Raw genomic sequence first — 27,095 nt, 5'->3', positions numbered from 1 at the left:
TAATAAGTTCAAGTTGTTTTTTCAAGTTCAAGTTCTATTTATTTTCATAAAATAACAATAACAAAAACAATATCCCAACGGGGATTGACTTTACCTCCTCGCTGTCCTTAGTAATTTCATCAGGTGAAATGCTTTTTTCGGCTTTTACAGAAGGAGGGTAAGGGAGAGAAAGCGATTCAACCACAATAGGCGATGGTTCTTTAATTTCTGCTGATGGTTCTTCATATTTTGGAAAGTAGGAAAGGACTACTATTAGGACTTAATAGTAGGAACTACTATTAAGAAAGTAGAATTTATGTCAGAAAAGAATTGTGTTTCATAATTTACAGTGATCAATAAATCCACTCATAAATGTCGATTAGCCTCTGGAGTCTAATATAAATGATTGCTTTTTTTCATATTTGTTTCGTTGCACCTGTCCCCACCTAACTTAAAGATTCTTAGTTCTTGCCCTCAAACAAAATTTAAAACGAGATAATATTGGGCATATTAAACACACAGTCTCTAAGTCCAACTTGCAATGAGATTTTGTAGAAATTTTATGTGGAATCTGATTGGCTAAAATTAGCGCCATCTAAATCTCGGGATGATAAAATCTCATGTTATACTGTTTGCATTACAACGATGGTCTATTTGGAATAGGAAAGGAGTGTCAGATCTTACTTGTTTCACCGGCTGAATAAATGAGCTCTACAGCGAAACAAATTCTTCAACAAGAAGGATGCTATTTCATCAATGGACGTAGAATCTTACGGTGGGGTGGGAGAGGGGAGGGGCTGGATTTGACTCCTGTTAAGACCCAGCTTTAAAGCATAGATTTTCTTCAAAAAAATATAGGTGATTGACTTTATCGAATTCTTGAAATATAAGAAAATAAAAGATAAATAGTCTAGGCTTAGGAGGTATTCTATTGAAAATAAATTATTAGATTATTCTACACTGGCATGTAAAAACATACCAAAAAATATGACAAAATAGCAAAGGTGCAAATACGAGACCATTGCAATTTACTGTTTGGCCCTAATGGGACTCAACGTCGAATGCGTATTTGATTCTTTCACTGGTTTGACTCACTGGTAGCCAAGTAAAACTTTTACACCGAATTATGCAGTGCAATAATTCTTCTGTGATCATTTTCAATTTTCCTCTAATTAAAGGGGAAACATTTCCCAAGTGTGGTTGCTTGTACCCAAACTGGAGAAATTTCGCCATAGCTAAACGAATAACGCCAAATTTCAAGGTTCTGTCGTCGCAGCTAAATAACCAAAACAACACCAGATTTCAAGGTTTTGTCAAAATTACTAATTACATCTTATGGTTGTCACATATGTGCGATTCTGAGCCTAAATCTTGGCAAATCTTAATATTGGCGTATCTAGGAAAAAAAAAATCTTTTTTTTTTCTTATTCATCAACCCCTACAAAAATTTCAAAGGTAATCTGTTTTAGAGCTCACATCTAAGTAACAGTGGAGGACTGCCAAATATGGCCATTTTGACCCTCTACCGCCACAGCACAAGAGTGATAAAAAATGCCCTTAACTGAGACTGATCCTTTGTCAATCAAAGCTTTTTTATCATTCAGAAGTAAACGAAGTCTAAATAAATAAAAGACCTAATAATTATCATTTGAGATCAATTTACGCTCATATCCTCAGCATTTTCAACTCAGCTAAAAAAAGTGAAATTTCATTTTTTATGTAGTTATATTTTTTCAATCTTTTATTTTGGGGTACAAATTAAGAATAAAAAAAAAAAAATCATAAGAGTTCCAGGGTATCAAACGGCAATCAAAGGGGCCAAATTAACCTTGACTAGGATGCCCACCCAATTGGAGAATCTGTCTTGGCTTTTTTTCTACAATTGGCCATGACTTTGACTTTTCTCACAACTATTCCCTTTTTTTTTTAATTCAAAAATCATCGACCGAGCCCGTTGATTTTTGAATTAAAAAAAAGGGAATAGTTGTGAGAAAAGTCAAAGTCATGGCCAATTTTAGAAAAAAGCCAAGACAGATTATCCAATTGGGTGGGCATCCCAGCCACGGTTAATTTGACCCCTTTGATTGCCGTTGTTACTATCTCCCATTTGTGCTACACCTCTCCGGGCATGCATGTCACTCCACAATGCCGAACTAGAGTCAACCTGTTGGAGGTTCTCCCTGGGGAACACACGCAGGTTGACTACGGGTGGACTTACTTGAAAATTTTCCTCTCATGCATGTCACTCCACAATGCGCTTAGATATCCGCTGATATTTATTTATTTGCTGATAGACGGTTGATTAATATAAACAACCACGTAAATGCCAGAAAATAAAATACAATTTTAAAAGATTGACATTGTTAAAATATCAGACATTCATGCGTTAAATGTTTAACCCGTTCGCGCTCACCAACAAGGAGGGGAAATTATTTTCCAGGATAACCAAAACATTTCCAGAAAGTTTTATTTCCCCCCAATTTCAAGGTGTTTTCCACGACTCAAAAATGACCTTTCATTTTCAGGGTTTTACAGGACGCGTAGAACCCCAGATTACTCCCCCTCCCCCTCACGTGAAGATTATAGTATCATTACCTTATTATTACCAAATTTTTATGGCGTACTAGAGACGCAATTATGCCACACAGTAGTCATTATAATAGTGTTATTTTACACATGCATAGATTATAGTTCTTTAAATAATTCAGTGCTATAGAGTACAAGAGATAATAGATAGTCTTACTTTATGCCTCTTATGCATGATGGCATTATTACATTATGCCAATTATGCCACAGAACAAGCTTGCAAGCTTTTAGCAAGAGCAAATTCAACTATTAACTGAAGACAATTCCAGAAAAATGACTTCAACTGGTTCCAATGAGTTCCCGTTATAATATGTTGTTTTGTTTTTTACACGAAGGATCCAAACACAAAAAGAAAACCGTTTTGGCTCATCAAAAATCACATCAGATCCAAGAGAGGGATAAACTTAGATGCCGTGTAGAAGATTTTTACCTGTAGGTATTCTTCTATAACAAATATAATGTTCGTTACTATATTTGTTATTACTTATTAGCGAGCCCTCAATGATACATCATTACTCGGAATCATCATCGTTGATTCTCCAGGGCAATATACTATACTCCCATGATGATACTTCATTGTATCCTAAAAACTGTGGGAATTCCCCAAAGACTATTGCAATATTGATTATTGAATATCACCAACAATATACTATTACCCAGCATCACCGTAGGTTATAATTGGATTTTTCTGTATTTAGTATAATACTGATAAGTGAACATTGCCAACGATGCATTTAGTCCGCGACACCATCGTCCATATTTAGATTCTTCGGTAACTAGTATAATACTGATTAGTGAACATCACCAATCATGCACTAGTCCGCGGCGTCACCGTAGATGACATTTGAACTCTTCAGTAACTAGTATAATTCTGATTAGTGAACATCGCCAATCATGCACTAGTCCGCGGCGTCACCGTAGATGACATTTGAACTCTTCAGTAACTAGTATAATTCTGATTAGTGAACATCGCCAATCATGCACTAGTCCGCGGCGTCACCGTAGATGACATTTGAACTCTTCAGTAACTAGTATAATTCTGATTAGTGAACATCGCCAATGATGTACTAGTTTATGGCATAACTGTAGATGATATTCGTATTCTTCAGTGGCTAGTATTATGTTGATTAGTGAACATCGCCAAAGATGCACCAGTCCGGCATCACCTTAGATGATATTTGGATTCTTCAGAAGCTAGTATAATTCCGATTAATGAACATCGCCACGGATGTACTAGTCCATGACATCACGGTATATGATATTTATGTTCTTCAATAACTAGAATAATACTGATTAGTGAAGACCACCAAAAGCCAAGTCACTGGTCTTTTCTGAACATAAAACTAAATGAATTTTCTGTTGCATCTTAATGATCACAAAAAAATCCACACGAGAGAAATACTAGTTATTATTCGTACAGGTTTTCTCCTGTTTGAATTCTTCTGTAACTACCAGGATACGAGTTCAGAATTCCTGCAACTTGCAGATTTAGCAACCATTCGTGAGACAGAGCTACAAGTGGGTACAGAAACTTTATCTTTTAATTCCACTTTACCTTACTACATTGTCATCCAATAGTCGACACTACATTGCATGCACAACTACAGCAAAGTTCTTATACATCTTAAAGATCACAAAAGAGTTCACACAGGGGAGAAACTAGACATAACTCATACAGCCTCTCTCCAGAGTGAATTCTTCTGTAACTGGCATGATATGAATTTGCACAGTTAGCATCACCACACGAGCCTTTGGTACAATTGGGTGGGGAAACACTGTCTTCTAATTCCTCCCAAGTTAACTACACCGACGTTCCATAGATGATACTGCAAGAGCACGGAAGAAATCATCCTTTTAAAAAGATGCAAAAGAACTCACACTGGAGAAAGACATTTATCAATTATATAGCTTTTCTCCACTGTGGATTCTACTGTAACTAGTAAAATAGGGGTTCCCACAAAAGCTGCGGCATAGATGGTTCCCCAAATCATGCTAAAACTATGCCATTGGCGTCTTCTATGCCTAAGACTGAAAGAAAGGTCCTATGCCCAGCTTGACAAAGAAAAAAATATAGAAGAGTGCAACCAGGAGAAAAACTTCCCATTACTTGAATACATTTTCCTGGAGTAAATTCTCCTGTAATTAGTAAAAAAGAAGCTCCCATAGGTGCTATGACATAGATGAGCTAAGAAATCATAATAAAGAATTTCGCAGAAAAGTCACAAAAGAGTGTAATCAAGTTAAAATCTTCTCATTGCTTACATAGATCTTATCCTGATTACGCTCGGGTATAATTAGTAAAACAGTGGTTCCAAATGTGCAATGGCATACATGATATTCACAAGTATGATAAAACTAAATCTTTGGCCTTCTCAACTCTCATTCAATATCGTTCAACCTAGTATTCTGTAAAATAGTACCCCAACCACAATTTTTTGAGTGGGAGTGCATATAGATAAATCCTTAGTAAGAAGAAAAAGTTCATATGATTAATTTCTTTTGTTGCTAGATTAGGCATTTTCGCGTTGTATTCTGTTTCTGTGCGTGTTTGTTATTTATTTATATTTTTGTGTGTATATGGCCTATGAGCTTTTGAAATACACTTATTTAGCAGCTCCCATCCTTCTTTCTGTCTCTTAGTTATCTATCTACAAACTATTGCAGGGGCTGAATTGAATGGAGGTAGATATACATAACCTAACCTTGGCTAACCTGTTGCAGGGTTTGAATTTAATTGTGGTTGAACTGAATGAGGGTTAAGTTGCATAGATATTGAGTTAAACAGGGGTTGCCTGGAGTAGGGGTTGAGTTGAACAAGATTTGATTTACTTCAGTTTCATGGGGGCTAAAACTTAAAAAAAAAAAAAAAAAAAAAAAAAAAAAAAAACAGAAAGTCACAAAAGAATGTACAACAGTGATAAAACTTCTTTTTATTTTCTCAGTTTTTTTTCTTTCCCAGTATGTATTTCTGCTATAGCGAATAAAGCTAGGGTTAAAAATTATCGTAATTTGCACATTTCGCAACCACTCGTCAAACTTACCTACAATTGAGCCCTGAAACACTAATTCTACTTTTTTCAACCACACCAACCCATCCACCATGTCATTTGTTTTCTATACCCTAAACTACCAGAATATTCCTAACGAGAACTTCTTAATAAAATAGGAAAAATATTATTAATATTAAAAACCACTACTAATTAAAACACTAACAACTAATTAAAAATTGACAAGCGTCATACACGGAAGAAAATTGGAGTTCTTCTCTAGTGAGAGCTCTCCTGTAACTTTTCTTACTTTATTTTGTGGTAATTTGCAAAATTTCATCCAACAACATGAAATAACAAAACACCTCCGTTTAATATTCCGAAACTGAATGAAAATAAGAACGACAGGAAAACTCACCACGTATTTATAAATCACTGTAATCCCTGGAACAACCGTTAAATTAATGGGATAATCGGTGGTTTGATCCTAACGGCCAGTCCGCTTACGTGCTTCGACAAGATGGTAAGATAGGCTACCCCTTTTCAGAAAGGTAAGGAGAAAGGCAAAATACAAAATGATACAGGATGCTAAAAATTATTTATTATTATAGATAATAAATGGCTATTATGATGATCGCTCACTATTCACGAGTCATGTATGACAAGTTTTTGCAATACTGCTTATCAAAAAATCACAACAGAACCCATACTGGAGAAAATCACTTCTAAATTAAACAGCTTCTCTCCAGTGTGAGTTCTGTCGTAACTAATGAAATACAGTTCCAGTAATAAGTTCCTTAATTGTGGTAAAGTCTCGTGTTGTGCTGAAGACGGCCCCTGGACATAGGACCGAAATATCCACTGAATTGAATTCCAATCTTGAAAAAAAGATCTCCATTTTATGATCATTTTATCCAATTCATGGTTTATCCAAATCATGAAGTAAAGAAAAAATTCTTTAGTTTTTCTCTCCCAAACTATGAAGATTCATAGAAGTCAGAAACAGTGACAGACATTAAACCAGAAATTAAGACATTAACATTCCAACTGTTAACCAATTTACCAATAGATTCTCACATTGCAAGTTTAGTATAAATTCGGGAACGGGATTCTTTGTACGTCTCAAAAGCAGTTAGATGCAACAACAGCACATTCTTAGTTTCACTAGCCGGACTAAATAATTTCTTGCAATGGGATATCTACTGCTGAAAAAAAAAATCATACTGGACAAAAAACTAAACAATTAAACAGCTCTTGTCCAGCATGAATTCTCCTGTAACTAGTCAAATAGTTCTAGAAATCCAATTGCTTTAACGAACTACTTGCAGAATGTTTCACAACATCTCTTTTCTTTTAATTCCATCAGCAACACTGAAATAAACAAATCAATTGCTCATGTTTTTTAACTATTTTTGATTATAAGCATTAGAAAAGATCAGTCTACTTGCAAATTAGCTTAGAAACGTCTTGCCATGTCATAATTATGGACTCTGACTCAATTAAGAAAAAGCTTACAAAAATTCAACTCACTGGCCCAATTTTATAGCTTCATTTAACTAGACTTATTGGTGAAATTAAAAATTTATCTATCTATCTATCTGTACATTATAACCGACTCCGACTCCAGACATTTTCAATATACAGACCAACTCCAACTCAATTGAGCAAAAGCTTACTAAAATCCAACTCATCGGCCAGTTTTAAAGATTCATTTAACTAGATTTAATACATTATAACCGACTCCGACTCCAGACATTTTCAATGTAGACTCCAATTCCGACACAATTGAGCAAAAGCTTACAAATATTCAACTCATCGGTCCAGTTTTAAAGCTTCATTTAACTAGATTTTATACGTTATAACCGATTCCATTCACCAAAAGCTCCGACTCCATTCAGCGCAAATGTACTAAAACTCCTACTCAGACTCCACAGTCCTGAGAAAATTGATGCACTACTAATCACGTTTTAACTGGTTTCGATTATATGCCTTGGAAAAGATTATACTTCTTGCAAAGTAGTTTAGAAAAATCTCGCCATGTCATTATCATAGTTAAGAATGTTAAAACAACAGAAACCAAACAATGCACTTTTTTTTAGATCTGATCACCAGTTCGTAAGTTACAGATACCTCATTTTTTCTAATTTTTCCGAATTACTCCCCCCCCCAAAAAAAGAGAGCGAATCCGGTCCGGTTATGTCAGTCACCTATCTTGGACTTGTGCTTATTCTTTCCACCAAGTTTCATCCTGATCTCTCCGCTTTAAGCGTTTTCCAAGATTTTCGCCCCCCCCCTAATGATACTGGACCCGGTCGGGATAAAAAATAAGAGATATGAGTTTCGAGGTCCTTCTAAATATGAAATTTCATTAAGATACGATCACTCTTTTGCAAGTTAAAAATAGCTCATTTTTCTAGTTATTTAGAATTAGCCTCCCCCCCAACTCCCCCAAAGAGAGCAGATCCGTTCCGATTATGTCTATCCTGAATCTAGGACTTGTACTTATTTTTCCCACAAAGTTTCATCCCGATCCCTCCACTCTAAGCATTTTCCAAGAGTTTAGGTTCCCCCCCCCAACATCCCCTTCACCTTATAAGGTTGAAATTTAAATACAGATTATGTATTTATAGTTTGTATTATCTGTATTTATAGATTTTTTTCCAAAATCCATAGTTTTTTCTGCTCCAAAATCATCGGAGTCGGAAGGAGAAAAACAAGCGACTATTTGATATTTTCATCCTCTTTGAACCCTCCTGCAACCAGTAAAACGATAATTTAAAAATATAGTTCCCTCTGTACTTATCAGTCATGCAAATAAATTTCAGTCGAAACCTACCCTTAAATTGGATTTTCGAAAAGCCTTCCAACGTTGAATTAAAACTGTTTCTAGAAATTTGAATAATTGAACCAAGTCGTCCCCACAAACGAACCACGCTTTAAAGAAGATTTTTTTCCTTTTTTTAATATCAAGACTCCACAAAATCACAGTAAATTCAACACTGACAGAAAATTAGAAAGTTGTCCCTAATTTGAATTCTCTTGATCTTTTAATTTAGAACTTTTGAACTGTCTTAACTACTTCAAAGTTCAAACATTTTGAAATTATATTCCTAAATACAGTTGTTCTTAACTCACAAAACCACAAAAGAATCCACATTGAAGAGAAACCAGTGATTGTTTTAAAGTTTCTCATCATAGTGGATTCCCCAGTAGCCAGTAAAATTGCTTCCAACATAGTTGTTTATATGCTTTAAAACCACTCAAACAATATCCTGCTTGCACTGTGCATGTCTTTTAATTTTAATTTAATTTAATATTTCAAACTGTTTTAAATGCTTCAAGACACCAATCGAGAAGTTTGCTTTACAATTTCAATCCCAGAAAGTTTAAAACGTTTTAAGAGTACATTCCTAAGATACAGTTGACCTAAACTCACAAGACTACAAGAGAATCCACTCTGGAGATAAACCAGTTATTACAAGAACTTTTTCACCGGAGTGGATTCCCCTGTAGCCAGTAAAATTACAACTGAAAAGAAAACCAGTTATTGTTTTGATGTTTTTTCCCAGAAGGGGATTCCCCCTTCAGCCAGGCAACCGATTCACTCTATGAGATAAATTAGTTATTAGGAGTTCTTCACCAAAGTGGATTACCCTGTAGGTAGCAAGATTACACTCTGAAGAAAAATCAGTTATTGTCTTAACGGTTCCCCATTCTGCAGCTAGATTCCATTCTAAAGTCAGTAAAATTACTTCCAAATGTAGTTCTTTATAAACTTTACCACAACTCAAACATTACCGTGCTGCGCTCTACAGGCATTTTAATCTGAATATTTTGAACTATCTTAAATGCTTCGAGGCATCAATAGAGAAGACTATCCTGCAATTTCTCTCGCAAAAATTTTCAAAAATATTTAGAGTATATTTATAAAATACAGCAGTTCTTAACTCACAAGACCACAACAGACTCCACACTGGAGATAAACCAGTTACTGTTTCGAAATTTATCACCAGAGTGGATTCCCCTGTAGCCAGTAAAAATACTTCAAAATATAGTTTTTTATAAGCTTTACCAAAACTCAAACAATATCGTGCTGCGCTGCGACGGCATTGTATCTGAATATTTCGAACTATCTTAAATGCTTCGAGGCATCAATAGAGAAGACTATCCTGCAATTTCTCTCGCAGAAATTTTCAAAAATATTTAGAGTATATTTCTAAAATACAGCAGTTCTTAACTCACAAGACCACAACAGAATCCACACTGGGGATAAACCAGTTACTGTTTCAAAATTTATCACCAGAGTGGATTCCCCTGTAGCCAGTAAAAATACTTCAAAATATAGTTTTTTATAAGCTTTACCAAAACTCAAACAATATCGTGCTGCGCTGCGACGGCATTGTATCTGAATATTTCGAACTATCTTAAATGCTTCGAGGCATCAATAGAGAAGACTATCCTGCAATTTCTCTCGCAAAAATTTTCAAAAATATTTAGAGTATATTTCTAAAATACAGCAGTTCTTAACTCACAAGACCACAACAGAATCCACACTGGGGATAAACCAGTTACTGTTTCAAAATTTATCACCAGAGTGGATTCCCCTGTAGCCAGTAAAAATACTTCAAAATATAGTTTTTTATAAGCTTTACCAAAACTCAAACAATATCGTGCTGCGCTGCGACGGCATTGTATCTGAATATTTCGAACTATCTTAAATGCTTCGAGGCATCAATAGAGAAGACTATCCTGCAATTTCTCTCGCAAAAATTTTCAAAAATATTTAGAGTATATTTCTAAAATACAGCAGTTCTTAACTCACAAGACCACAACAGAATCCACACTGGGGATAAACCAGTTACTGTTTCAAAATTTATCACCAGAGTGGATTCCCCTGTAGCCAGTAAAAATACTTCAAAATATAGTTTTTTATAAGCTTTACCAAAACTCAAACAATATCGTGCTGCGCTGCGACGGCATTGTATCTGAATATTTCGAACTATCTTAAATGCTTCGAGGCATCAATAGAGAAGACTATCCTGCAATTTCTCTCGCAAAAATTTTCAAAAATATTTAGAGTATATTTCTAAAATACAGCAGTTCTTAACTCACAAGACCACAACAGAATCCACACTGGGGATAAACCAGTTACTGTTTCAAAATTTATCACCAGAGTGGATTCCCCTGTAGCCAGTAAAAATACTTCAAAATATAGTTTTTTATAAGCTTTACCAAAACTCAAACAATATCGTGCTGCGCTGCGACGGCATTGTATCTGAATATTTCGAACTATCTTAAATGCTTCGAGGCATCAATAGAGAAGACTATCCTGCAATTTCTCTCGCAAAAATTTTCAAAAATATTTAGAGTATATTTCTAAAATACAGCAGTTCTTAACTCACAAGACCACAACAGAATCCACACTGGGGATAAACCAGTTACTGTTTCAAAATTTATCACCAGAGTGGATTCCCCTGTAGCCAGTAAAAATACTTCAAAATATAGTTTTTTATAAGCTTTACCACAACTCAAACAATATCGTGCTGCGCTGCGGCGGCATTGTATCTGAATATTTCGAACTATCTTAAATGCTTCGAGGCATCAATAGAGAAGACTATCCTGCAATTTCTCTCGCAAAAATTTTCAAAAATATTTAGAGTATATTTCTAAAATACAGCAGTTCTTAACTCACAAGACCACAACAGAATCCACACTGGGGATAAACCAGTTACTGTTTCAAAATTTATCACCAGAGTGGATTCCCCTGTAGCCAGTAAAATGACTTCAAAATAGTTTTTTATAAGCTTTACCCCAACTCAAAAATTATCGTGCTGCGCTGTGCAGACATTTTAATCTGAATACTTCGAACTATCTTAAATGCTTCGAGACATCAATAGAGAAGACTATTCTGCAATTTCACTTGCAACAATTTTCAAAAATATTAAGTGTATTTCCAAAATACATTTTTTGTTAACTCACAAGAGGACAACAGAATCCACACTGGGGAAAAAACCGGTTACTAAATCGAAACTTTCCACCAGAGTGGATTCCCCTGTAGCCTGTAAATTACTTCAAAATATAGCTCTTTATAAGCGTTACCACAACTCAAACATTATCGTGCTGCGCTATGCAGATATTTTAATCTGAATACTTCCAACTATCCTAAATGCTTCGAGACATCAATAGAGAAGAGTATTCTGCAATTTCACTTGCAAAAATTTTCAAAATATTGAGTGTGTTTTCAAGATATATTTTTTGTTAACTCACAAACCACAACAGAATCCACACTGGGGAAAAACCAGTTATTGTTTCGAAACTTTTCACCAGAGTGGATTCCCCTGTAGCCAATAAAATTACTTCAAAATATAGTACTTTATAAGCTTTACCACAACTCAAACAGTATCATACAACACTGTGAATATCTTTTTATTTGAACTTTTTGAACTCTCTGATGTATTCCGAAACATCAATCAAGAAGACAATCCTACTATTTAGCTCTTACAAAATTTCAAACATTTTAAGATCTTATTCCTAAAATACAGTTAATTCATAAACCAACAACAGGATCCAATCCGAAGAAAAAAAATTGTTACTATTAAGAGGCTTTTCTCCCAAGTGGAATAGAATAGAATCCAATCTGGAGATATTCCAGTTACTATTTGAAGATTTTCCCTGTGAAGGATTTCCCTGTAGAATGTAAAATTACTTCAAAACGTAGATCTTTATATGCTTTACAACCACTCGAACAAAATTACGCTGCACTGTGCAGGTCATTTAATTTAAATCTTTTGAACTGTCTTAGAAACTCTGAGACATCAATCGAGAAATGTAACCTAGACTGCCGTGAAATTTCACCCTCCATAAACTTCAAACATTTTGAGATTATATTCTTAAAATAATGTTGGTCATAATTTCCGACACCAAAACAGATTGCACTCTGGAAAAAAATCAGTTAATATTTGAAGCTTTTCACCAGAGTGGAATCTCCTGTAGCCAGTAAAATTACTTCAAAATATAGTTTTTTATAAGCTTTACCACAACTCAAACATTATCGTGCTGCGCTGTGCAGGCATTTTAAACTGAATATTTTGGACTATCTTAAATACTTCGAGACATCAATAGAGAAGACTATCCTGTAATTTCACTTGCAAAAAGTTTCAAAAATATTTCGAGTATATTTCTATATATAAAGGTATATTTCGAGTATATTTCTATTCTCCTGTTATTTATATGCTTTACAAACATCAAAGTCGTATCTTGCTAGAATGATTTGTTAGTTAAAAACTTCAGAATCAGATTACTTAGATATCAACTAGACTACCCTACAATTTTACGCTAGAAACATTTTGAAAGTTTACATTTTGCCTAAAATGCTTTTGCAACCAATCCACAACAGAATCTTACACTGACGAAAACCCATTGTTATTTGAAGTTTTTCACTAAAGCGGATTCCCCTGTAGCAACTTCAAAATGTAGTTCTTTATATACTTTACATACATCCAAACAATATCGTATGGCATTATCCAGTTCCTTTAATTTAAATCTTTTGAACCTTTTTAAGTACTTCGAAACAGCAATCGAGAAACGCGCCCTGGACTACCCCGCAACTTACTACTAATATGCCAAAGAGCTCTGCACCTAATGTTCGACCAAAGAAATTGATTTTTTTTTTCGTACTATTAACTGCAAAGCCCTTGTCTTTTACATTAATTAAAAAAATACTTAAAAAAAAAAATCTGAGGGAGATATGTCATATTTCTCTAAAACAGTATCAAGTAAATTTTCAATCACAAAATTTTTTTCGCATTTAATAAGTTATCCAACTGTACTTATATTTCAAGCACCATTTTATTTCTAGCATATGCAGATATACCCTCCAAACTTGCAGAAAAAGTACAAAACAAACGAAAAGGGATCAATCTTTCACTAGTTAAAAGCATCTGTAACAAATCACAAAGCGAAAAATAGAACATATTAATATTGACCTTAAGAGTTACCGTTGGTAAAACTCTTTCGACAATGTGAATATTATATCCAATTTCCAAAAAGCAGATGCAAATACTTTATATGTAAGTTTTGTTTTAACCTGATTTCATCCATAGAAAATTGTATGTCGTCAATTGAAAATCCCAGAAGAGAACACACAGGCGAAAAACCAGTTATCGTATATAGTTTTTCACCAGTGTATAATCTCCTCTAACTATCAAGTTCATATTTCACAGATGCAGCCCCTTGATATGTAGGGTCACTTGTGCTGCTTTGCGTTAAAATATAAAACAAAATACTAATACTGCTACTTACAGCTCGTTGCAGCACCAAGCCTCCAGAGGTCAACACAGTAACATATGTTCTTCCTCCAACCCAATCTATTCACAGCCTCCTACTTAACACCCTCCCAAGCAGTTTCAATTTCCCTTGAATCTTTTCTTATGACATCCTCCCACCCTTTTCGAGGAGGACATGCTTTTTGTTTCTCCCTAGATAGTTGTCCAACAAGGACGATCTTTGGCAATATGTCATCTTTCATCCACAAAACGTACCCGAGCCATCTCGACCTTTCTCTCATTATGGCCATAGAGAGCGGGGTAGAACCAAATTTGTGTAGAGCTTACAATTTTAAATACGGTCAGTGGAAAGGGTACCCAAAACAATACATAGGCAATTCCCCAAGAGAACATCTAGCAAATAATCCTCCGTCTTTAAGTTGTTATTCATACAGACCTATCGCCCATGTGAATACTTAAAATAAGGAAACATAATTCCAGAAAAGCAGCTCTCAGATATTCATGGTCACACACACATTTTATATCAGAGCTGGGTGTCAATATCTGTGGTCTTTTACTTGACTTTGTCCATGGGATGAGTAGAAAAATCACAAAAGACCACACGTTGATAAAGTTCAGTTATTATACAGATATATATATATATATATATATATATATATATATATATATATATATATATATATATATATATATATATATATATATATATATATATATATATATATATATATATATATATATATATATATATATATATATATATATATATATCTTGTCTGTTAAACGGAACACACTCAAAAGTTACACTGTGTAAGATCTGACAAGAACTGGTTTCCCTTCTTGGATCGGTTATAATTTGCTTATTGAGTGAGAAAACTACAATATATGTATGTATATTTTTATTTAAATATTTAATATATAGATATGGTTAGCGGTTATGGATTTAATATAATGCGTTCTTCGCGGCCTGCTTTCCACAATTCATTTCGTAGTTTCCATAATTTTCCTTCTGAAGTATTATATTATCAACTTGTTTTGGTATATTTCATTAAGATTGGCCTAGCTTCACTTATTGGGTGCGTTCCGTTTAACAGACAAATATCAACATTTGTTAGACACGATTAGTCTTAAAGTCTCAAAACGGCACACATAAAATATGCAAAAAAGAACACAGCTCGAACTAACTTACGAATAAAAATTATGCTGGTAAGAGAGTTGCTATTGTTTGAGAAACTTCCCGCGAGTGTTATTCGCCTGTAACTAAGCATATGTGATTCACGCTATAACGTAACTCCTTACACACTATAGATACAAGTGACAACATTTCCTTTCTTCTGTCTATTTGTATTATTATACATCGCCCAACTCTGAGGGAGAAGGAAAAAGTTAAGCTTAAAACATGCAACAGGTAACCCCTTTACCCCATCCCCCTTCTATTTCCTATCTTTTAAAATAATGTAAAACACATTTGGGGACCTTTCATCCATATCAGATCCTCTATTGTTATTTCTGATCAAAATCATTGAACTCCCCCCAACGAAAACCCTTGGTAAAAACTTGTTTATCGAAAAATTTTGGCAGAAATGACTTTCCTGTATTCAAAATCTTTGCTGCACCTGAACTTACCAAGTTCAAAATATACAGAAATAAGTTTTAATCAATGGGAAAATCACAGCAGACTACACACAGGTGAAAAACCAATTGTTTATGATTACTAATTGGTTTTCCACCTGCGCGTATTCTGTTGCAATTCCAAGACCGGAATCCAGAAACAGATTTCAGGCTGCATGTTCATTCGCACAAAATTTTGCATTCGCCCTGTTTTATGCCAGGTTGTACATCAGTATCTAGTCTTTTACTGAGCTTCATCTAACAGTTTTGTGTCGGCAAAAATAACCACAAGAGAACACACAATGATGAAAAACCAGTGGTAATGTATATATAGTTTTTCGCCCTTGTATAGTTCTCCTGTAACTATCAAGTTGATTGTCGCTTTTCATGCTGTTTTCTATTAAAAATACACAACAAAAATACTTATTTTAACTCGACTTGGTCTCAATACGTAAAAGGTAATATTTAGTGAGAGCTTCAAATATGTAGATGACACAAAAGGGGAAGATACGAAATAACAAAGAAAATGTTTGTTCATTCAACCTTTGTGTATAAAGAATCAACTGCAATATTAAAAAACTTGGAAAGGTATCCTTTTCTTTATTTTTATTATTTTATCAACAAGAAAGCTTCATTTTGATTTGATACAAGAAAACAACAAAATGTGTGTAGTAAATACAAAGAATAAAATCTTTCAAGGAGATTCAAAGCAGGCCCATATCCAGGAAGTGCCCCCGCCCTCCCGAAATTTTAGCCTGACTCACGAAAAAAGTGACAATAAATGCAGATAAAAAAAAAATTGTTTATGCATTTTTTTAGCTTTTTTTTAAACTATCCCTCCCAACGAAAAGTAAATCCCGGATACGGCCTGATGTCAGATTCCTATTTATATGACCATACTATCATGTATGGTATCACAACCTAACTTCCAAACACGGAACTTCTACAGTATTTTCCACTGCTAGTTTTAAGCCTAAAATTTAGAGACAAACCGAACATAATTATGTAATGTGACTAAGTCTTGTGAATGTTACTGGTGCCATAAAAAGAAAATAACAAAAGAAACAAACAGGGACAAGTATTCCCGGAATCGTATGGAAATAAACAAAGCAAACTGGATTCACATTTGGAATTGAGACCAAGAAAAATTAGGCCTTCATTCCATTACTGGTTATTTGCCACGTTTTTACATACAAAAGACAAGGCGCAAAATTGCCCAATTTTCATGCACATAACTTAAACAATATAAATATGTTACAGGAGCCCCTTTACCCCTTCCAAAATGCCATCGGAAGATGTTTCTCTGGCACTTAAATAAACATAACAATAAGAAAAGAGTGTGCATTCCGAATACATCACCTAAACTTGTCATGAGTGGCGTCAGTTGGGAGAGGGCGCATTTATCATTCCTCCCTTAGATTTGGCAAATATCTTTGTTTTACTTTCACAGAAAAAAGGAATTTAACAGAATTTTCATCGAAAAAAATTAAAAATAGTAAAATCCCCCCCATAGGTTTTGACAAATAATTCTTATTCACTCCCAGCCCCCCACATTTCCAAGTATTGAAGCCATTTCTTCTAATATATCTAATATGCATGTCCATAACTAGAGGCAAGGTTTCAGGTGTTAGTTGGGGAAGGGGGGAGGGATGGTGGACAATATAAAATGTAGGTATACTGCATAGAAAATAGAATAAATAATAAGAACAACCATTAAATTTCAACCCCCCGTACCACTTGGGTAAGTGACTGAACAGGCCTATTGCCATATAAAGAGATTACTGATTTTTGGCAAAAAAAAGAAGACTAAATAGGATAGAAAATTTCTTTTTCGTAAAAAAACTACAGCAAAACAAATAATGTTAACCATCTAATCAACCTACTAACTTCTAAAGGACAGATTTATTTAAGAGCGTAATCATTCTTATACGAAGTATGAAAGAATGAAGAGATGTCTCAACTAAGCTTAGAAAGCACCCCAAGAACCTGTTTACGAGGCTTCGACATAAGTCATCCACAACAACCAACTGACATGCGTCTTCGTTGACTTAAGATACGCATTTTCCATCCAGGAACGAGGTCAAATAACCTCCAAGAATGAGGTCAAACAATCTCCAAGAATCAGGTCAAACAACCTCCAAGAATCAAGTCAAACAACCTCCAAGAATTAGGTCAAACAACCTCCAAGAATGAGGTCAAACAACCTCCATCCAGGAATGAGGCCAAAGCATTCCAAGAACCTGTTTATGAGGCTTCTACATGAGTATTCCACAGCAACCAACTGACATACGTCTTCGTTGGCTTAAGATACCCCTTTTCCATCCAGGAATGAGGTCCAACAACCTCCATCCAGGAATGAGGTAAAAAAACTCCAAGAACCTATTTATGAGGCTTCTACATAAAAGTCATCCACAACAACCATCTTATATAGGTCTTCGTTGGCTTAAGATAGGCCTTTTCCATCCAGGAACGAGGTCAAACAACCTCTTGACATTCATAATATGACAAAGGAAAAAAAGGGTGAGAGGATGTCATTTATTCTGCGTTCTGTAGAATGGAGTACTCACCAAATTGAAGATGAATTAATAAAACCTAGTTTAAAAACATTTTATAATATAAGAACAATAAACATAACAACGAAAAAAAACAGGTGACCAAGATTCGAAATTCCTTATAATTCAACAATCGGTATTCAGCAATACCCCCCCCCCCCATGGACAATGACCCCCCAGAAAATTTTCCAAGCGTAAAATTGATCTCCCGAGGGGGAAGTAAGATAAACGAAATTAATGATAAAAAGAGGATCCTTAAATATTCTGTCTATTTTACAAAACAAATGTGGAATATATGATGCAGAATAACAGTTGGTCTGAATTCTTTTAAAAGAAAGAAAATAATTTGATGAAGAGAGAATAATTAAAAAAATTAAAGAAAATAGTTAGCTCATTTATTCGAAAAATAGAGTTCAGTCCTGCTTAAAGTTTCTTGACCCTGACTTGGTATTTGACACCATGTAAATGATTTTTTTTTTTAAGTGACCCTTTAAGGGTACGTCAGACAAGAAAACGTTTGGTGTACGCCTAAGGGCCGTTTTCTCTATCACAAAGGATAAACCGGTATCATATACTATAGATGTAGGAGCCAGAACAAGTCCACGGGATGTAATTACTCATATTCCTTTGTCCCATCTTGTGTCTCTAAGCACTTACATCATAGGGCAACCCATCTACAGTTGTCACTAATTTCACATTTTCAAATTATTTTGCATAGCATTTATTTTACCCTGCTATAATAACTCAGCCCAACTCAAAACGCGGAAAGTAGATTAAATTACAGAACTTAATGAGAAATTTACTAACCTCAGTTTCTATGGATTGTTTGTCAACAATTTTGACACCTTCTACTGTCTGACTCTCAATATTATCCTCTTCCATTTTAGTTTCTTCTGCAGCAGGCTTTATCACTGATTCAGTTGCAGGAAGTACGGGTTTTCTGGGCTTTCCTCGAGGCCATCCCCTAGATTTCTTAGGAGGCTGTAAAGGCGTATCTTCACCTTTAGGAGGCGTTGCAGCTCTAAGTGGTGATTCAGTTTTGTGTCCACGCTTCCTAGACAGATCGTCGTTCATCGGAGAAGATAAATTCTCTTCCACTAGTTTTGCTACACTTTTACGCCTGCGTTTGTCACCCATTGAATCAGCTAGTTCTTCTTTAAGAGCTTTACGTTTACGATTTTCAAGTGGCGGATTATCATTTTCTTTAATAGCTTCTTTGCAAATCTCTTCTTTCACTATATCTTCTATTTGAGTCACCTTTTCTACTTTCGAAGTATTGATATTTTCCTTCTGAGATTCATCCTCACTTTGATCCGAATAAATATCAGGATTATTTGACAGAAGAGGAGACCATCGCAAAGCTTCCGAATCTATATATATCCTCGTCTTACTATTTTTCACTTTTTGCGCATGACTCTTAACCAGTGTCCAATCAACACACAAAACACATTTCCCATCGGGTTTCCGTTTAACCATCCCCAAATCCTGCAAAGTAGCAGCAATATCAGCATTAGTCATGCCCGTTTCTCTGCTTACATCTTGGATTGACAGAGCATGCGATGTCTGGTGTTGGTAAAGGTATTCAAGCAGGACCGATTTCCAATACGCTTCATAGCTGACCCGACCAAGATCTGATAAAGGCTTTTCCGGGGTGCCAACAACGCCTTCTTGTCGAGATAACAGATAGCTAAAATCAATAAGGAACCTCCCATATCCTTTTCGCTGATACTGAGGCATTGTCATAATACAAGAAACATTATACTTTTGTTGACAATGTTTCTCCTTTGAGAAATAACCAACAAGATGACATCCCTTTTGATCGTTCACAGTCAGAACATAAAACAGAAATGGTTCTACATCATAATATAATGTCTTATGGTCTAGAAATAATTTGGCAAGTAGACATAAATTTTGGCAGTACAATTTGCTCACGTTGCCATCTACTTCAAATACTGATAAATTGTCTTTCCGATAAATTTCAGTTCCAGGTGGCGTTCTCCATGGACATTTTGCTAAATGTCTGTCTAGTACTTGTCGACTTTTCATATATTTGAGGCAAAATTCACATAGGAAGAGACGCTGAAGCCGGGCATACTCCTGGGGGTATGGAGATGAATACCAAGTTGTTATGTCATATCTGTGAAAACAAAAATGAATGGTAAAAAAATAAAGATACTTTGGTCTGAAGCCTACCATCCTCATTCTTAAACCCACGCCCACGGAGCAACTATTTTGAGACTAGAATCACTAACCAATTGCGCAAACAACTGTTTTGTGACCATGGCCTTGAAGTAGAGTGGGTGCCCGCCTACGAGCAATCTAGATGAGACTGGTTTCAAATCAGTCTAAAACCGGTACGGTATGAGCCTCCAGCCGTGGTCACAGTTGCGTTGCAGTGTTTGAAAGTGATTGGTGGATTTGAAAACCAATGAAAACTCGGGAAATAAACTTAGATTTCACCTTTCGAACCCTGCACATCTTGACATAAAGCACAAAGGAATTATTTCTTTGAATGGTGTATATATATATATATATATATATATATATATATATATATATATATATATATATATATATATATATATATATATATATATATATATATATATATATATATATATATATATATATATATATATATATATATATATACTATATTTTATTCATTTATGTCATTTTAAGCCTATTGTAAATCAAATCTTTGTTTATTTGTTGAAGGTTTTTACGTATATTATTCAGTTATGTTATTAAGTCTATTGTATTTCAATGCTTTGTAGTGATTTTTTAAACGAACGGATGTAGAATCCTTGTCAACTCCAGGTAAGATTCCTTCGACATTCAGTAAAATGCGGTAAATTTTCTACCTGTACAAGCCATAAAATAAAAAACAAAACTGCGCAATAAAGAGATAAGCTGAACAATGTGACTTTGGCATAGAGTTAAAAATATGCTAGGTATATATATATATATATATATATATATATATATATATATATATATAAGTTTTTTCAATGATCTCCCCAATTTTTTCTCACTTGAATGGTTATTTACTTGGGCTTAGATCTTACCACACCGGCTGGGGCAAAACCGAAAACAATGTCTCTCCGCGACCTCTCGGGCGCCACAAACAAAATGTCTTTTAATTAAGACCAGAACAGTTTTTCTGTTCTGTTTTTCTGTTATTGTATAATGAGGAAGCACATAGCACCAAGAAAAAGAGAACAGTCCTGTGGGCGACTCGAATTATTTTAAAAAGCGTCTCTATTGAAAAACTGAATATGGCACCAATGATAGACAGAATTTCAACAAAATTTTTCACGCATTCTTAGTGGGGTGGGGAAATCACGTCATAAGCTTCAAGGGAGGTGAGTCTCTGGCCCAGAATACAGCCTTATTCACGCATATTTTTCGAGGGAAAGAAATAAACTTCAAGTCATGACGAAGATTTGTGATTTGAATAGCAATAAGTGCAAGCCAGTCATATCAAAAGGGCAATAATAATATTTGGATTCTTCCAAAGCTACTCCCTATAAAAGGGTTTTCGAGATTACATATGCAACGATGGATTATACAATAGCCTAAGTTTGCAAATTAGGGTTTATAGATAATATCCACCACTCGGTATTTCTTCAAGTTAGATTATACTTTATATAGTTTATATAGCTATAAACAAATTCCTATCCAACAGATAAACCTTTGGTTTCTTATGCAATTGAATACCTAAAATACAAGAACATAAAGTAAAGTTTCTTTCTTTCTTTCCTTTCCATTTCAGTTATATACTCAAATAAAAAAAAAAAAAAAAACTTATAGCAATCGTCAAACTGAACTTACTTTCCAAACTGAATTCTAGATGGACACCTTAGTTGACCAGGACCTGTGTGAGGACTACCATTGGCATTTACCACTGGAGCTAACATGTTATCCCCAGTTGGGGAGCTTGTAAGGCCTAAATCTTTTTCAGCTTGTTCTTGAGCCTTCTTAAAAAGCTCGAAGTCCCGACAGCTAACTCCGGGGGGCAGATTCGGTTTGGCCTCTGTCGGCCCTTCACTCTCATCTGAAAAAAGAACTACTACCTTCAATAGCTTCTTACGATGTTTGGCATTTTAAATTTACTAGAGCTTTCAACGTAACTTAAACTCAACTGCAGTAAATTTTTAATATGTTAAAACCATATCTCACACTTAGACTCCATTGACAAAGCCCCGTTAAAAGGCGAATCACCTAGAGTTGAGTGTTTTTATTTTTATGATCTGGTTTTCATGGGCCATAATGCAGGCAAAAAAAACTTTCAACTGTTCTAAATTTAAATGTTATTCCTGTCCCCGAATGCTCTGTTCAAGGTTCCAACAAGTGAAGGAAAGGAAATCTTGGAAAAGAGAAAAAGAAAATCTTGAAAGAGATTTTTCTCTGAGAAATCTGAATTCATGGGCCATAATTCAGGCAAAAAAAAGTTAAACTATTCTAAATTTAAATGTTATTCCTTTCCCCGAATGCTCTGTTCAAGGTTCCAACAAGTGAAGGAAAGGAAACCTTGAAAAAGAGAAAGGTAAGCGATGGGTGAAACCTTGAAGAGGAAAGTGAAATCTGAATCGGCAGTGAAATCTAAATCCTTGTTTTGAAATTCTAAATATTCTAAATTCTAAATTATATTCCCGCTCTCAAATGCTCCATTCAAGATTCCAATGAAAGAGACAAAGCGTGAATGTTTTTTTCAAAAATTTGATTAAATCTTTTTAACGAAAAGGGCACTTTCCAATGAAAATACAGATTTCGATGAGATTACAGTTTGGTTCGTATTTTACGCTTATTGAAACTGTAGGGGAATGCAACTTTGGGCTCATTACATCAAGGTGATCCGTCGACAGATTAATAAATGACTTAAACATCCGCCTTATATCAAATTTGACATTTCTCTTCTTACCAGTCACATATTCCATTTTTGAAGATTAACCAAGAATCTCTCCTGCAAACTTCAAAAGCAACTACATGAATCAGGCATAAACACAGAAAATTCTTCCCATGGAGGAGGGGGGAACAAATAAAAATTACTATTTGATAATTTGAATGAGAATTGACCAGAAGTTCAAAAAATTCAGGTGGAGGGGAGTCAAAACCCTCCCGCTGTTTACCTCCTTGACATAAATATAATGTGTATGCAATAATAATAATGGAATGCAACATACCTTCCGATGGCAGCGTACTCTCTGATCGACGTGTTGACTCTGCCTCTTCGTCGCTAAAAAAAATAAATACAAATAATGACAAAAAATACAAAAAAGTCAGCAAACAAAACAACGGTTTTGTTTATTACTTTAGCTATATTGTATATTTATGTAATTGATGCTTTGATCAAGGTGATCGAACCATTACTATTACAAATAAATCAGCTTACTAACAATGTTGTCAATAGTACCATAGTTACTGCTTCAAAATTTATTGATGTGAAAGTTTTCGTAAAGCTTCTATTTAAATGACACAACTTAGCTACAACTAGTTCTTTCCATTTTTTGAATTAGTTATTTCATATTTTGTTCTTCAAGATATATATAAGTTCCCGTTTCGTTTTACAATTACGTTTTATCTCAAAATATTTAGAGTAAATCAGCTTCTTAACAAAGCTGTAAATAGTATCATAGTAGTATAACAGTATAGGTATAATAGTAGTATATATAGTATAATAGTATAATATAGTATAAGAGTAGTGTAACAGTATAATAGTACAGTAGTATATATAGTATAATAGTAGTATATACAGTATAATAGCATAATAGTAGTATATATAGTATAATAGCATAATAGTAGTATATATAGTATAATAGTATAATACATATAGAATAATAGTGTATATATAGTATAATAGCATAATATATATAGTATAATAGTATATAGTATAATATAATAGTAGCATAGTATAATATTGGTATATACGATTTAAAAGGTGTTAATGCGAAGGTTTTTGTAAAATGTATATTTAAGTCACACAACTCAAGCTACACAGTTCATTATTCAGTTCCTTTTATTTTCTGATTTATTTACTTCATAATTTGTTCAAGATATTAAAAATTTCCGTTTTATGTAACAATTACGTTTTATCTCAAGATATTTAGAATCAATCAAAAAATATCAGCTTAATAATAACGCTGTCAGTAGTATCTAAGTTGGTGATTTGAAAGGTGTTAATTTGAAAGTTTTTGTAAAATGTATATTTAAGTCACACAACTCAAGCTACATAGTTCATTATTAAGTTCCTTTTATTTTCTGAATTAGTTATGTCATAATTTGTTCAAGATGTTAAAAGTTTATGTAATGTTTTACAATTGTGTTCTATCATAATGTTTTTATAAAACTTATACTTAGTTTTAGAGTTCATCTTAGTTTAGAAGCTACATAGTTCATCAAATCAGTTCTTTCTATTTTCTAAATTACTTATTTCATAATTTGCTCTCAATATATTTATAAGTTTCTGTTTTGTTATACCATTACATTTTCGGCCCTTTCTGACTGACAGAAATTGTTAGTAAATGGGGCTTTTAATTTCAGAATTATTTTCACCATATTTCGCAAAAAAAAAAAAAAACTTTCCTCAGAAATAATACAAAAGGCGTCATTTTCAGCTGTTCTGCTCTCTAATGATATTTAAAGGGTGTATATTACCGAAAATGATATGTTCTTAAAATCAAAAAAGCTTTAGAATCCGTTTGCGATATACCTCTACCGCCAAATACATCTCAAATAACTCTATATCTTATTATGCTAATACTATTCTAATAACAAACAATTCGTGGTAACGAACTGTAGATAAGAAGCGACCCGGCTCGATAGTAACTGAAACTCTAAAAAATGAATACTTTTGATCCCAATAGATATATCAAAAGAATTGGCTTATTATGTTAATTTCAAATATATAAGTTTCAATAAGTTTAATCTTACCCATCAAAGGTTACGACCCTGAGAAAACTTGCCTGATTTTTTTTTTTTTTTTTTTTTTTTTAAGGGAGACATCCCATAAAAGTCCTAGAATCTTAATTTAAATCACACCATCCGAATCAGCGTATCAGATAACCCTACTGTAGAAGTTTCAAGCGCTTATCTGAAAAATGTGACATTTTTTATTTTCTGCTAGAACAAAGATCATGGATGCGTGTTTATTCGTTTGTTGTTTTTTTTTCAGGGGTGATCGTATCGACCCAGTGGTCCTAAAATATCATAAGAAAGCTCATTCGAACGGAAATTTAAAGTTCTAGGGCGCTTTTTAAGCGACCAAAAATTAGAGGGCAACTAGGCCCCCTCCTAAGCCCTTTTCTCAAAATCGTCTGACCAAAATTCTTAGATAGCCATTTTGTTCAGCATATTTGAAAGGCCGAATAACTCTGTCTTTGGGGATATCATAACGCTCCAACGGCCCCTGGAAAAAGGTCTTTGAGTTACCAAATTTGCCTATTGTTTACGTATAGTATTTATCATTGGGAGCTATACATACATTTTTCAGGGGGGGGGGGGGGGGGGGGTCTGTTGGTGGGATTTTCCATGTGGATAATTTCTCGTGTGGAGAGAAGTTTCCAGGTGATGAATTTTTCAGGGGAAATTTTACACAGGGAGAATTTGTCAGAATTCCTATACGAAATTTTTCTTATGTCTTGCTTTCTCTTTTCCGTCTAAATTTTAGAAAATGTTGAGGGTAGTTGTCCGGGGTAAATTCTCGCCACGGGGTAAATTCTCGCTGGTTTTTGAGAAAACAGATGAAAAATAAATGAATTTACAAAGAGCAATTATATATATATATATATATATATATCTATATATATAAAAATAAGTTGTCTGTGTGTGTGTGGGTCTGTCGGGTGACGTCATGTTTGTGTGTTGACTGACGTCATGTTTTCGACTGACGAAATTACAGACCGGGACATCGGGACAAAAATGACGACCGGGACACCGGCACATGGGGAATATAAATGACGACCGGGACACTCAAAGAGAAAGCGACCGGGACACAAGGAATGTTCGATTAGCAATCACCATCAACAAAGCACCAGGACACAAATGACGACCGGGACACAGGGAGTATAAATAACGACCAGGACATAAGTAAAAAAAAACTAAAAAAAAAGGTAAAACTACAAAAAAACTAAAAAGAAAAAAAACTAAAAACTAATAAAAAAACTAAAAAAGCTAAAAAACTAAAAAAGAAAAAAAAGAAAAAAAGGAAAAATAAAAAAATGAAAAATAAAGGAGAAAAACAAAACTAAAAAAAAATAAAAATAAAAAAAAAATAAAAAGAAAAAAAGAAAAAACTAAAAAAAAGTAAAAACCAAAAAAAAACTAAAAAAAGGGGAAAAATACAAAATTTATTTCCTCATATACCATTTCAAAAACGAATGTATATACAGACCGGGACATCGGGATACAAATGACGACCGGGACACAGGGAATATAAATGACGACCGGGACACAACTACAACGGGGACGCCGAGGGGCACAGGGGGATATATAAATGACGACGGAGACACAGGGAATGTTCGATTAGCAATGTCTTCTTTAAGAGGATGACATCTGGCTTGGAGATTTGACTTACTTTTTTTTAAGGGGAATGTGTCTCTGCCTTTTTTCAAACAGAAATGACATTTGGCCCGAAAATATGGCTCTAAATTTTTTGAGACATGTGGCTGCGTTTTTTCAAAGAGAAATGGTATTTAGCTGCCTTTTTCTCAGCTGCATTGGCATTTGGCTTGGAAATATGGCTCTGCCTTTTCTAGAAAATCAGATAATTCTTCTTGAGGAAGTTAATTGGATAACGCCCATTTCGAGAGGTTTAGTATTCAAACTTTTGCGTCTATTACCTACTCATTCCCCAATGAAGAACAAGTAAGGTAAAAAAATAACGTACTCTGTTTCATCACCAAGTTTCTTTCGACCGACTGATTGCTTGCTATTTCTTCGGATGGAAGCACACTGTGAGCAGCACCATCCACCTTTCGGTCTTTTCTCTAGTGGTGGGTCCAAACACTGAGAATGAAAATTCTGTCGGCAGGAAGAGCAGGTAATTATCGGGTCCTAAAGAATGAATCACACAATTATTGGGCCATGAATCACAC

The 27,095-nt window shown here is 34.5% G+C and overlaps 1 protein-coding gene across 4 annotated transcripts in view; it reads right to left on the bottom strand.

Annotated features, from left to right (window-relative positions):
- The window catches only part of LOC136032268 (histone acetyltransferase KAT6B-like), a 97,702-nt gene that overhangs the window by 14,909 nt on the left and 55,698 nt on the right, over positions 1–27,095 (bottom strand). For 3 of the 4 annotated variants that reach the window (XM_065712519.1, XM_065712520.1, XM_065712522.1), the window contains 4 exons: positions 26,888–27,054; positions 23,187–23,239; positions 21,835–22,069; positions 18,808–20,137 (listed from right to left, as the gene is read on the bottom strand). In XM_065712519.1, the coding sequence (XP_065568591.1) occupies positions 18,808–20,137; positions 21,835–22,069; positions 23,187–23,239; positions 26,888–27,054 (1,785 nt within the window). The remainder of the gene's footprint in view (positions 1–18,807; positions 20,138–21,834; positions 22,070–23,186; positions 23,240–26,887; positions 27,055–27,095) is intronic. The other variant, XM_065712521.1, reaches the window with a different exon arrangement.

This window comes from Artemia franciscana, chromosome 10, assembly GCF_032884065.1.
Source record: "Artemia franciscana chromosome 10, ASM3288406v1, whole genome shotgun sequence".
Lineage (NCBI taxonomy): Eukaryota > Metazoa > Arthropoda > Branchiopoda > Anostraca > Artemiidae > Artemia > Artemia franciscana.
Note: the sequence above shows the minus strand (reverse complement) of the source record. Positions and strands in the feature narration are given on the sequence as shown.